At 33.7% G+C, this 13,316-nt stretch overlaps 1 protein-coding gene across 13 annotated transcripts in view; it reads left to right on the top strand.

Moving 5' to 3' along the window:
• Lrrfip2 (leucine rich repeat (in FLII) interacting protein 2) overlaps positions 1-13,316 on the top strand; it is a 128,648-nt gene that overhangs the window by 57,262 nt on the left and 58,070 nt on the right. For 8 of the 13 annotated variants that reach the window (XM_013513688.1, XM_013513682.1, XM_013513681.1 and 5 more), the window contains exons 4-7: positions 1,714-1,800; positions 3,046-3,096; positions 7,436-7,492; positions 7,592-7,636. In XM_013513688.1, coding sequence (XP_013369142.1) covers positions 1,714-1,800; positions 3,046-3,096; positions 7,436-7,492; positions 7,592-7,636 — 240 coding nt within the window. Of the gene's footprint in view, positions 1-1,713; positions 1,801-3,045; positions 3,097-7,435; positions 7,493-7,591; positions 7,637-13,316 lie in introns of those variants that run through there. The other 5 variants (XM_005383702.2, XM_013513687.1, XM_013513691.1 and 2 more) reach the window with 3 other exon arrangements.

Here is a 13,316-nt window from a genome sequence, read left to right as displayed (position 1 = left end):
ATGGAAAGAAGCAACTACAGTAGTTATCACGGGATAATCTGAACCAGAGTTAAAATGTGGTTAAGGGCAGAGGAAACCACTACAAAATAAAAACCCAGAAAAAAAGATACAGTATTTAAGTTTCCAATGGTATATCAAATTAATTCCATATCTCATTTCTTTGCTACTCTGGCCCATGGCCTAAAATTCATTTGCTTATTTAGCAGACATTGCGCATAAAAATTATGGGGTGACAGAAGCATGTAATATTTATAGAATGTAATAAAGCCACAATAGAGGCACGACTGTATACCAATGGTGGTGAATCTATGGAACATGTGTTGTAGTAGGCTGTTTGTATCATTTTGTTTGTTTGTTTGTTTTGTTTTTTCTCCGGTACCGGGAACCGAACTCACAACCTTGCACTTGCCAGGCAGGCGCTTTTGCCGCTGAGCTAAATCCCCAGCCCCTGGCTGTTTGTATCATTGAAAGCTCTAAAAGATTTGCCATCACTGGTGTATACTATTACTGGTTGAAAGAAAGGGGGAAGTTTCATAGAATGTGGTATTTTATCTGAATTTGAGAAAAGGGAGAGCACGTCCTAAAAGCAGATAATCTGTGAAGAGAGGCTTATAGCCAGGAACAGAGGGAGATGGTATGCATCTAGTTCATGTAGAGCAAGTTCTGGGAGATAAGGTGGGGAGCTGATTATGAGGAATCTTGTTTCTGATTTTGTCTCTTTTTCTTCCTTTTGTTTGTATTGTTCCAAGGAACCTTTGCTTTAGCCATAAGTAATGGGGAACCAGTGGAGGATTTTAGATAGCTGAGTGAAATTATCAGACATTTGTTTTGGAAGGCTAGTTTTTAAAAACTATGTAAAAATTAAATCATAAGGCAGATTCTTAACCAGACATATGTAGATGGATTTGGAGATAGTTGCAGTAGTCCAAGCAAGAGATAAAAATGTTCCTACTGCATGAATCCAATTACTGTATATGAAATGTCCACAGCAGGAAAATTCGTAGACATGTAAAGTAGATTAATGGTTGCCAGAAGCTAGAGGGAAAAGTGTAATAGGAAGTGACTATTAAAGGATACATGGTTTCTTTTTAAGCTTAAATTAGTAGTGATGGTTGCACATAATTGTGAATATACTACTAACAACCAGTGAATTTTACCCTTCTAATTAGTGAATTTGATGATATGTAAATTATATCTCAATTTAAGGAAAGGGAGGTAGGACTGAGGAGGGGAAGAAAGAGAGAGCAGGACAGATAGAAACAGGGAGAGAGAACCTGTAACAAAGAGAGTTTGACATACTCAGTGGTAGAGAATTCTCTTTGTCAGTTATGCTACTTGGATACTAAATATTGCTAATAACTACTATAAAACTACAGTTAGTTTTGAAATTTCTGCTTTGACTGAATTGATAAGAGAAAAAATGGTGGAAAAGAGTAAGTTTGGAGAGATTTGTAATGAACGCTGAACTATGTTAAATGTGTAATCGAGGCAAGCAGTTAAGGGTAATGGCTCAGATTTGAGGAGAGGGAGAGACTTAGGGAAAAAAGCAATCTATAGAGGGTAACTGAAGAAATTGGTCAGACTTGTTGATATATATCTTGTCTTCTCAGCCCCTTTGGAAAGTAATGTCTTACTTGCTTTTTATCCTCAAATCTGATGTACAGATTGTTTTTGTTTTTGTTTTGTAAAGTTGAATCTTATATTACTTTTCAGGCAGAGGCAAGGCTGGCAGCAAAACGTGCTGCTCGAGCAGAAGCAAGAGATATACGCATGAGAGAACTGGAACGACAACAAAAAGAGGTAACTTAGGGGGAATAACCCTAATTTCTTATTCATTGACCCCCAAAATCAGTACTTGGTTAGTTTAATTATGATGTGAATCTGGTTCCATTTGAAACACTGGTATATTCTAAACTGATGTTCATATTTTATACTTGATCTTAGCCAAAAGGCCTAGAAGTGATGATGTTTATATTTTAACAAATCTCTTTCTGTCAACAAAATAAATGAAATACTTGTTTTAAATAACAAACATGTATAGCTTTTATTGTGTACATTGTTATTAGTTATTATGGTGTTATAAATGCTTTTCTTATGTTAGTTAAAGTAGCTTTAGAGATGACAGTTACTTAGTATAGACCTACATGTCCTGAAATTTGAATTATGATGCCTATGTAGTAATACACTGTGAAGTTATTCAATCTTGTAATTTTGCAACATAATTCATTCATGTAAGAAACTATAAAAAAAATCAAAACTATACAATTGATAGGGTTCCAGCTTTGTGTTACAAAAACCATTATCCATCTGTAAGATCAAAAAGTACTAGAAAGAAGTGATTGCCGTCAAATACTTGGATATGACTGTGTGGAGTTAGGATTGATTTTATATTTTTCTTATGCTTTTTAGTAATTTAAAGATGTTCATTATAATTTTGTATTTAGAAAAACAAAGCAGAAAAATCAGTATGGAAAGATCTCAAAAAACTAAAACTAAAAATTCCATTTAAGCCAGCTGTTACCCTTCTTCCCCTTCTAGGTATTTTCCCAAAAGAGTTAAAGATACCATAGGACAGTGGTACATGCATAACAATGTTTATAGCAGCATAGCTCATAATTGAAGGATTATGAAATACTGATTCTACCCTTTTCTTCTAACATTGACTGGGCCCTAAAAATTCCCATAAAATATGTTTGATATTAGTACAAAGGGGGAAATATCTGTGGGGCAGTGTTAAGCACTAATACTGAATACATTTCTTGATCAGAATGTAAATATTACAATATATTGTTTTTTATACTTCTCAGATTATAGTAATAAGTAGATTATTATTAAATGAAAGTTCTATTTATGGTTCTCTAAACTGCAAAGAACCATATGTCCTTTTATTATTGAACATATTTAGTCTAGTAATTTCCTATATTTTGAATGTCTAAGTCAGCTATCATTGTTCTTTGGAGAAAGTATATGTAATTGATTTAAGAATTTTTGGAGAATGTAGTATGTTGAAAACAAATTCAGTTTATGAAACTTTTGCATTTGTAGCACTCTCATCATTCCTTTGACCGGAAATGGGGACAAATTCACAAGTGGCTGGTAGGCTAGGATTGCCTGTCCTGCATGTTGTGATAACTTGTTGAAATAATGCAATCTTGATGTAAAACATTGACTAATAGTTTGCAAAGTCTTCAGAGTGTTTGGCCTTAGTGAATCTCAGGGTCAGAGAGTATATATTCTGTTTGTAGTAGACCAAATGTGTACTTAGAGTCCAGTAATTTTCTGTTGTGGTCAGTAGCCTTGCTTTCATCACATGAATGCCTCTGCTCAAGAATGGTTGTGTGTAAACAAATGTGTTTTTTCTCTTCATGGTTTTATCCTTTTCTCTCTCAAATTCCTCCTTCCTCTGCTCCCTCTGTCTCTTTTATTTTTGTTTTTCGTTTTATTTTCCAGTATTGGGGCTCAAACTCACGACCTCGCGCTTCCCAGGCAGGCACTGTGCAGCTGAGCTATACCCCCAGCCCCACTCTGTCTCCTTTAAAAAACTAAGTTCATAGGGTCTTCATTGAGACATGACTCAAATCATTCTTCTGTGCCCTCTGAAAATTACTTTTAGTACTCAGCTCCTTTTCGAGTCCTTTGCCACCAATGTCAAATTTGTTATCTACAATAGCACATTGTAAACCATTGTAGAATGTTACTGTGAATGACTCATACATTTAAAATTTTTTTCGAGGTTGGTAAGTTCATCAACTGTCTCCTTTTGTCAGAGTTCTTAACTTGGTACATGACTAGCTTGGGGGGTAGATTATGAAGCTTGAAAATCTCATACAAACTTTTGAATGTATTACATTTTTATAGGAAATGCTCACAAGTTTTTTATTAGATTCTCAAGTCTGTGATTTATAAATGGTTAATAACTACTGTGTAATGGCTAATAAAAAGCAACTTTCACAAGAAACCCTTTCTATAGTAGCATTTTAAGTTATAGCCATAAGTTTGTGATGACCTTTGAATTTAAAACTTCATCATTATTCTCATTTTGATACCACTTTAGAAAAGAAAAAAGATATTTGGTAACTTAAAATTGACTTCTCATGTATGTTCTTGTTTTGGAGTAGACTGGCCGTTGTAACTAAAAGCTAGCCTAATTAATTTCATTGACTATCTTCTGTATGTATCTGGGTTAGTGTTACTTTTAAAATTATTTGTATGAATAAAGGAAATCACAGTTATTTGCAAAATTCCTATAGAAATATTTAATCTGCATTACAATTCTAAAAAATGCCTAAAATTTATTGCCTAAAATTTATTGCCTATGTCTTAGGACAGACCAGAAGACATTTAATAAAAAAAGTATTTATTAAAAGTCTTAATATTTGATTTCTGTGTTCAAGGGCCCTTGTCTTGGTTACTTTTCTAGTTGCTGAGACAGAATACCCAACATCTAAAGTTAAAAGAGTAGCTCACAGTTTGTAGAGGTTTCAATTCATAGTTGGCTGGCTCCAAGGCAGGGTGGCATGACAGAGGGGCTTTGCAGGGGAGAAACAGTTCATGGCAGGCATAAGGCAGCAAGCAGTGAAGTAGTAAAGGAGCAAGTGATGACAACAGCTTTCTTTCTGTCCCTTATATTCCGTCCAAAGTACATGTCCTTAGGGTAGGTAGCACTCATACCCAGGGTGGAACTTCCTATAATCCACACTCAGAACTGTGTGAAACCAGTCAGTGAACTAATTTAGTAATCACACATTCTTAATCTCAGCATCACACACTCTAGATCCAACTACCTCTGAAAAGCCCCTATTATGACTATATGAGGCTTTGGAGGAACATCTGGATACAAACCATAACAGTCATGAAGATAAATAATTTGGAAAACAGTTCTGTGATATGTGTGCAGTTTAAGCAGTGAGAGTACTGATTGAAAATACTAGTTGGAAGGGAAGCATTTTTGGCACTATATTACTTGATTCTTTTTTTTTTTTTCTTCATCATTCCCCCTACCCTCCCTTCAATCCCTCTTCTCCTAGGGGGAGCATTTTTGGTAAGAGCTTAAAATGCAAGTTGTCTCTTAAAATGGTCCCATTTTTATCACCTTGTAGATTCTTAATCCTCTGTTGTACCTTTCTTTACTGTGAAATGAAGTGATTAGATTAGAAAGATCTAAGCACCCTTAAAGCTTTTACAAAATAATTCCAAAGTTATTGACAAGCTCTTTTTATAAGGATTTCCTTCAGTTTAATCTCACATTTGCTACTATGTAAAAAGTACTCAGTGTAGGAGGAATCATTAAAACTACCCTTAAATGCTTCACCTTCTAGATAAAAGTGGCGCTACTTGGTAGGCTTTTGGTAGAGTTTTAAATGTTTTTGGTGTAATAGAAGTTTGCTTTGAACTTGCCTTACAGTTTTACCTGAATATTTCTCAGATAGGTTTAGAGAAGTATGTCTCATATGGTAGCAGTTAGCCATGTGTATGTAATTAAAAGTAGCCTATAAAGTGAAATTCGATTTAAAATTTCATGTTTCAGTTTCACTTCCAGCATTCCAAGTACTCATGGACTATCCATGTGGCTCATGGACTATCATATTGGAGAGCACAAATTAGAACATTTCCATTGTCACAGAAAATGCTTTGTACAGTGCTTTTTTGAAGGTATAGTTTATGACTATGAGATAAACTATATTCTGTGTTCAAATTAACTGCCCAGTGTGGATTTACATTTTGCTCTGTAATCTTCTAAAGTCTTATTAGGCCACATTTCAAATGGAACTAAAAATAAAAGCTTTCAAAGTATAGAGGTATATCAGTACTTAATAAGGTGTTTTAGAATTTTTAAATCATAGACATACTAGAAAATAAGAATTTATCTGCCATATCTTTGATGGGATGTGCTCTTAGATTGAATTTTTTTTTTTTTTTTTAAGAAGTGCTCTTGTGTGGTTGGTAGAATGGAAAGAAAGGGTAGCATAAATGGGATATTGGGCATCAAGCCTTGACTGTCACCCCAGGATATGGGGAAAATAGAATGAACTCACCTCTGTAGTACAGTGCTTTAAAAACTAATCAGTCTCCCTAGTCTAGAAATAGGTAGCACTTCAGCTGTATCTTGGGCTAACTCATATGTCCCCAAACTTTTGTGGCATCACTGAATAAAGAAAGGAAAGAAATATGCCTGGTTAGAACACCTGATAGAGCCATTGAATCATAGTGGTGATTGTAAACAGACTTTAGGACAAATTTGATCCACAGCAGTGTACACAGCAGGTGTTAGACAGGAATTAAAAAATATATACTCAATGACCATAACAAAAATGAGGCATCAAACTGGTGTTTTGGTTAAGTTACTGTTTCTGTTTCGAAATGGTTAGATAGAGCTCCATCTGTTTGTTTCACCTTTGTAAGGATCATGCTGGATTGCCGTGGAATCTTGTAACATTGATTTATTTTGGAAAAGGTAGCAGTGATGTTAACAGTGAAACCAGACATTATGTGTAGGTTTTCAGTCAACTTAAATTACTTTAACACTTTGGACTTAGCAATTCTGAAAGATCGGGTTTTCCTAATGGTTGCAGATGATTATGTTCTAGGGAATAGCCATGTGATTTCACATGACTCAGGTTTTAATGCTTCATTGCTAATAGTTGAATGTGCAAAAGGTTAGAATTACATGTAATTTAGTCAGCTGTTAGGTTGTGGTCAATCTTTTTTACAAACTAAAGTCAGGACTCTTGATAACTTTACCAATTTAAAATATTTGTATTCTTCTAAGTATAAGTAGTTCTTTATATCAACAACACACAGATTCTGTTTCAGTTCTTTTCTGATTGGAATGGTGAAAGGAAAAAAAATTACAGTGAGCAAAAAATTAAGAATGTTATCATCATCATTTTGAGAGAGGGTCTAGCTATGTAGTTCAGGCTGGTTTTGAACTCAGGAGGTAGCCTGGGTTTTCCTTGAATTTGAGGGATCTTCCTGCTGCAGACTCCCAACTGCTGAGAATTGTAAAGCAAGTGTTTTTAAAAACCGTATACAGTCTCTTTAAAATGTATCTGTGATAAACATTTCTTTCTGCCTTGCATAAACTAACATTCTCAATGAGGAAGACATCATCTTTAATACTGAGCTCAACATCTATTAGTTAATTATACTTGCTTATTTCTATCTTTATGTTTTGAGCTTTCTTGGTCAGATATACATAGCAACCTAGAAGTTGTCAGACATTTGTGCACCTGATAAAATAAAAACAGTGCCAAAATTATTTCTCTTTTCTTTCCAAGAAAAGCATGCTGTGTCTGTAAGTTCAGCTTTTGAAGCTAAATTTTCCAGACCTGCTTGCTCTAAGATGTTGCTGTGCTGTTAACTGTTTTTTGCTCCGTTGTTCCGATAAACACCTGTCTATTCAGTGATTGACTTACATTACGTTTTCCTTTCCTAGGAAGATTCAGAAAGGGCCAGGTATTCCCACCAGTCCAGTCATCATCGTCCTTATCTGGTTTGTAATAACCTATAAACTTACCTCTGCTACTTTTATTCATTAACTTAATTTAGTCACTCACAAACTTTTTCTATGTTTGTTTTTATTTTTTATAAGGAAGTTGAGAGTACATTGTCCCTTCGAAGTCCTGGAAGTCACAGGGTTTGTATATTAAGTTCTTTGCATAACACAATAGCCAAAGTTATGAGTGAGAGCTTTCTTCAGCATCGGCAGTTATCAGTAATCTGACAATGTTCATTTATGGCATTGCCTTTAAAATAAAAAAAAATTGGCAAAATTTTTTCATCAGAAAGTGATGCTTTCTTTGAAATTATTGCTTTGGGTAAATAATTTCTAAAATCATTTTCATCTAATACATGCCTAGTTTTTCCTGTAGAAGGACCTTTGACTTCACAAAAGTATCACAAGATTGATTTTATAGAATAATATCTGCTTGCTTCTTTTAGGTTTCTCATACTGTTATATATTAAAAATATTTTTTATTAATGGACAATAGGTTTAGAGTTTGCCTAATTACAATTTTATTACAGGGAAAGATTGAGGTATTGATTTGAAAAAAATACACAATTGTCACATGGCATAGAAATTATCATGGTTTAACTTTTTGATTAACATTTTATAGAATGTCCTGGAGTTTTAGCATAGATTATTGTAAATCAAGGTAAATGAAAATTTCCTTAAAGGCTTGCATGTTATGCTGAAACACCGATCTCTCTTTTCTTAAAAAATTGTGCTTTAAACCTTCAAAACAATGCTTTTAATTTGAACAGTGATAATGCTTTTTTTGGGGGGGGGTGGTCTTTTTGAGACAGGGTCTCACTATGCCGTTCAGGCTGGCCGTGAGCTCACTTTGTAGCCCAGGCTGGCATCAAACTCCCAACGATCCTCCTGCCTCAGCCTTGTGAGTGCTGGGATTACAGGTGTGTGCCGTGACACCTGGCTCGATAATACTTTATATATGTTTATATCTATCTATATTTTTCATCAGTAAAATAATCTTGCATGTTAAGTTCTGTATTTGTTAATTTTTTTACCCAACTCTGATTTTCTTCTTACCTGCACAGTGTATAAAATATGCACTTGGTCATACTAAACACATACCCTGCTACTTTGCTACATCCCTAGACCCTGATTATTTGCTTTTTGTTACTGTAGGATAGAGGAAAACCAATATTTTAGAAACTTACTGTGTGAACTTGAAAATGTGTTAAGTTTTGCATAACCTCAGTATGTTCTGGCGTATTAGTTACTGATATGTTTGTGTTCATAAATAGTCCATATACTGTTTTGTTTTCTTTTGGTGATTGTAATCTTCTGTCTTAAAAGTAAGTTTGTAAACTTTTTTTATTCATAAATATTTTGGTTGCTTACAAAATTAGGTTTTTAAGACTATTTCCTTTATGGAAATCTCAGATAAGCAGTGGATTATACAATATGTGATTTTTCAGGAGGAAAACTTATATAAATTTGTCATGTTTTTCCTAGCCATGATTTGATTTTTCTTTTTAAATACTTGGAAAAGAATCATATAGTGAGTCAACAAAGGCTTCAAAATTAAGTGTCAGTGGCTGTGAAAGTGATCTCCTTTTTTTTATTTATTTACTTATTTACTTATTTATTTATTTACTTATTTCCAGCTTTTTTTCCGGTACTGGGAATCGAACTCATGACCTTGCGCTTGCCAGGCAGGCGCTGTGCCGCTGAGCTAAATCCCCAGCCCTTCCTTTTATTTTTAATTTATGACACTTTTCTTTCCTTTCCATTATAATGTTCATAGTGTTCATGTTCATACATTTTTAGCCAGCTGGTTACTTGTAAATATGTATAGGAAGCTTTATTATGTTTAAGTTTAAATCTACTAAGTTTGGCTAAATTTAGGAGCCATTAAAACAAATCTATAAAGAAATAACAAAGAAGGGGCTGGGGATTTAGCTCAGCGGCACAGTGCCTGCCTGGCAAGCGCAAGGTCGTGAGTTTGATTTCCAGTACCGGGAAAAAAAATGAAAAAAGAAAAAAAAGAAATAACAAAGAATCTGTCATTGAACTGATAAGTATTTATCCAATATGTCTATAAAAGTATGGAGGTTGGTTTTTTAAATGAAATCTGTATCATAAATAAAATACAATTTTTAAAGTATTTTTTCATTATTATGGAAAATTTGTTACTGTAGGATAGAGGAAAACCAATATTTTAGAAACTTACTGTGTGAACTTGAAAATGTGTTAAGTTTTGCATTTTATAGGGGACTGTAGGCCTTTACTCTCTGTAAGTATACTTATAAGCTTTATTTTTAGGGGGCGAAAGGGGTATTGGGAATCAAACGCAGGACTTCACTCTTTCCAGGCAGGCGCTTGTGCTCCTAAGCTATATCCCTGGCTTAAATCCCCAGCCCTCCCTGGCTTTTCATAAGCTGCTTTAGATGTGTAGATGTTCCAGAAATAAGCCTAAAAGGTCACTAATAATACTGTTTAAAAGAAATATAATTGAGATAAGTTTTTTCCTGTTTTGTCTTAGATGTTCTAAATTTTATCTAAAGGGGATCGAACATGGGGTCTTGGTCATACTAAACACATACCCTGCTACTTTGCTACATCCCTAGACCCTGATTATTTGCTTTTAAGTGTAACTTTGCCATCTTCATTAAGCTGAACAAGTTAGACAACATTTATCCTCCATAAAATTAAACATGATGGCCTACAACACTGACCTAAATGTTCTTAATGATTTACTATATCATTTTGAGGTTCTAGTATTTCTCTGCCAGTTATTTTAGAAAATTTAAGAGCTGTGTATTAAAAGGTATTATATTTTTAGGTCTAATATTCGATGTATGAACATTAGCAGTACTGAGTATGAGTGTTTATGTGTCAGATGTTTTATTGCTGCATTCTTTGAATTTTGCTTTTGTCCAGAAGTTACCTTTGAGGTATCACCTTTCTGAAAGCTTACCACAAATTATTTAGCCTGGAAATGTTATAGACGTTCAGTATAAAAATAAAACGAGCGGAGGTAGTTTAGGACTGTGAACTTAGAATAGTAACAGTCTGAAAGTACAATGATTTATATTGTGAATAGCTGCATGTTCAGTGATTCAGTTATTAATCATGTGAAACAGCAGTATTTGCCTTTAAAAAAAAATCTTACAAATGTCGCTGGTTTGTTATAAGAAAATATGATGGAAATCCAAAGTTAGAAAATGAGGTGATTTTGAATCACAGGAATAAGGGTAATTGTTATTTCTAATTGGTAGAGATTCTTACTGTTGTATGTTTTTAGTTTTTATTTATATAAAATATCAATGCCCTTGATATAATTTTAATGAATTCAGTTTAAAAATATGCTTATAGTTTGTGTTTAGTCATTTGATACTCTACTGTTTAATTTAATTGAAGAACCCATTGCACACTTTGGAGCAGAGCCAGTACACTCAGAAGAGATACATCATGGAGTGCAATTTAGAAAAATGTGTGATATTAAGAGTGTTAGCCATTTTTTGATTTTCAGTGTCCTGAAGTTTTGAGTAATAAGTGCAGTCCAGTAAAAACTGACACTTGATGAACTTTGTTTCCATAATTTGTTTGCTATATTTTCTGTTTTGTTTCTGACTTTCATGCAGACTTCTCAGAGTTAAGAAGAATTTCTTTCAAGTAGCTTATAATAGCAAAGTTGGAAATATTTTAGCTTGTGCCCTTCCTATTCTGTTCTCCTTCCTCTGATAAATCATGTATTTTTAAACAACATAAATATCAACTTTGACTTCATAAGGTTGGTTCTTTTTGTTTGTCCAGAAGTTCTAGTAGCAATTGGTATGTCCAACATACAGATTTTCCTACTAGATAGACTTGAGCAGGTTTTAACTTTTTGTTTTATGTGTATGTGTGGAACTGAGAATGGAACTCAGGGCCTCATACATAGTAGGAAAGAATTCTACTGCTGAGACCTGCACCAGGCCCAGTCATTAGTTTTGAAACCAGTTGAATTTAGCATTACATTTTGGAAAGAGAAAATTGAAACATTGTGTTTTGGAAAAAGAAAACTGAAACAATTCAGCTTGTTAAAACCTGTGCCTATAAAATGCCATTGGTGCTACATAGAGGATGAGAAGACATAGTATATGACCATTCTCTTCGATGAACTTACATTTTTGAGAGGGTAACTTACATACTATACTAGCATGTGTGACTTGAGTAATAATGTGTTTTGTTTATGCATGTGTACACTTAGTCAAGGTATAAAATGTATCTAGTTCATACATTTTATACATGTAATAATGATACTCTTTATTGCTTGCTTTTTTGTTAGTTTTGGAATAAGGAAAACACAAATGCATATCTTTTGTTCTAATACTTCTTGGCATTTATTGCAGTCACATTTTCAGTGAATTTGTACCAGTGGTAAAATTGTACTACTTAGCCTGATCTACTTCATGAAGTATAGTTTTTGAGATTTCTGCAGTATGTTTTATAAAAAACCATCTTGGGCATGAACAGAATGTCTTCATTGTGTCTAAATCATCTTAACGCCTTATATAGGACTAGAATGTGTGATATGATCACACACTACTTTAAGCTTTCTGAAATTGTGATCTTAACAATAAGAAATGCAACCTGATCCAGTATGTACATGTAGATTCCTGAGCATGTATTAGTATATACATATATATGTATGTATGTAAAATATATTATTGAAACAAAAGTTCCACAAAATAATATTAGCTCTTAATGTGCACAGCACTCTAATATTTTCTATTTTATTTTTTAAAATGCTGAGTGAACGCACTAAATTGACTTCATAAATGAGTTGTAACCTATTAAGAAAACATTGCTTTGGATGAGGTTTTTGAATAGCATTCCCTAAAATTCTAGAAAGGTATAAGAGTTGTAAAAGAAAGACACTTTTGCCAATACTACCCTATGAATTTGTTCATTGCTGTTGTTTCTTTTATCCATTGACATTCTAGGTAAGATTACTTAAATGTGCACTAAAATCCTTAAGCAGTGCTGGGAAATCACAAATCTGTGTAGTTACTGTTTAATTCATTTTTATACATGTGTAAATGATGTCACACCTATTTTATTTTTAAAAAAGAATCCAATATGAAATGTGGGTTGTCTGGTTTGATGAATTTTAAGTATTTTTGCCTTTTATTTAATGTCATAGTTATATGTGTACAGTACACTTCACATTTTGTTCTGACCAATTTCTAATTTTATTTAGCATTTTCTTGAGAAAATTTTCAGGTGTGTTTTCAAGTTGATCCAAGGAAATTTCTCGCATTTGAGTGCTACAGTTACTCTTTTGTAAAGTAAACACGATCATGTTAGTTTTATGTTCTTGTCACACTGACCATTCCTTGCTTTTGCTCTTTTTCAAACAATGGGAAGGATGGTAATAGTTACAGTAACAAAAAAAAATATTGATTTCAAAATGTTTAATCCTTATATTGAAAGGTTCCCTTAGACTGTTGTCTTATAATGTACTGATATTGAATCACCCCACCATTACTGATTATGAATTTTGTTATTTGAAAGAAAAATAAACGTACTTTTTCTTTTGTTTTTTGTTTTTTTCTCCGGTATCAGGAACCGAACTCACGACCTTGCGCTTGCCAGGCAGGCGCTTTTGCCGCTGAGACTAAATCCCCAGTCCCCTTTTTGTTTCTTTTTGAGTAATAGGGCCTTGCTGTGTTGCCCAGGCTGTCTTCAAACTCTTGAGTAGTTGGGACTACAGATGTGTACCATTGCATCTGGCCCTTTTTACAGCTTTAAATACACATGCATTTGAACAATAATTTATAACAGTGTATACAATTATAATAAT

Source organism: Chinchilla lanigera, unplaced genomic scaffold, assembly GCF_000276665.1.
Source record: "Chinchilla lanigera isolate Chin_1 unplaced genomic scaffold, ChiLan1.0 scaffold00020, whole genome shotgun sequence".
NCBI lineage: Eukaryota > Metazoa > Chordata > Mammalia > Rodentia > Chinchillidae > Chinchilla > Chinchilla lanigera.
The sequence above is the reverse complement of the archived record's forward strand: the minus strand, read 5'-3'. Positions and strand labels throughout refer to the sequence as shown.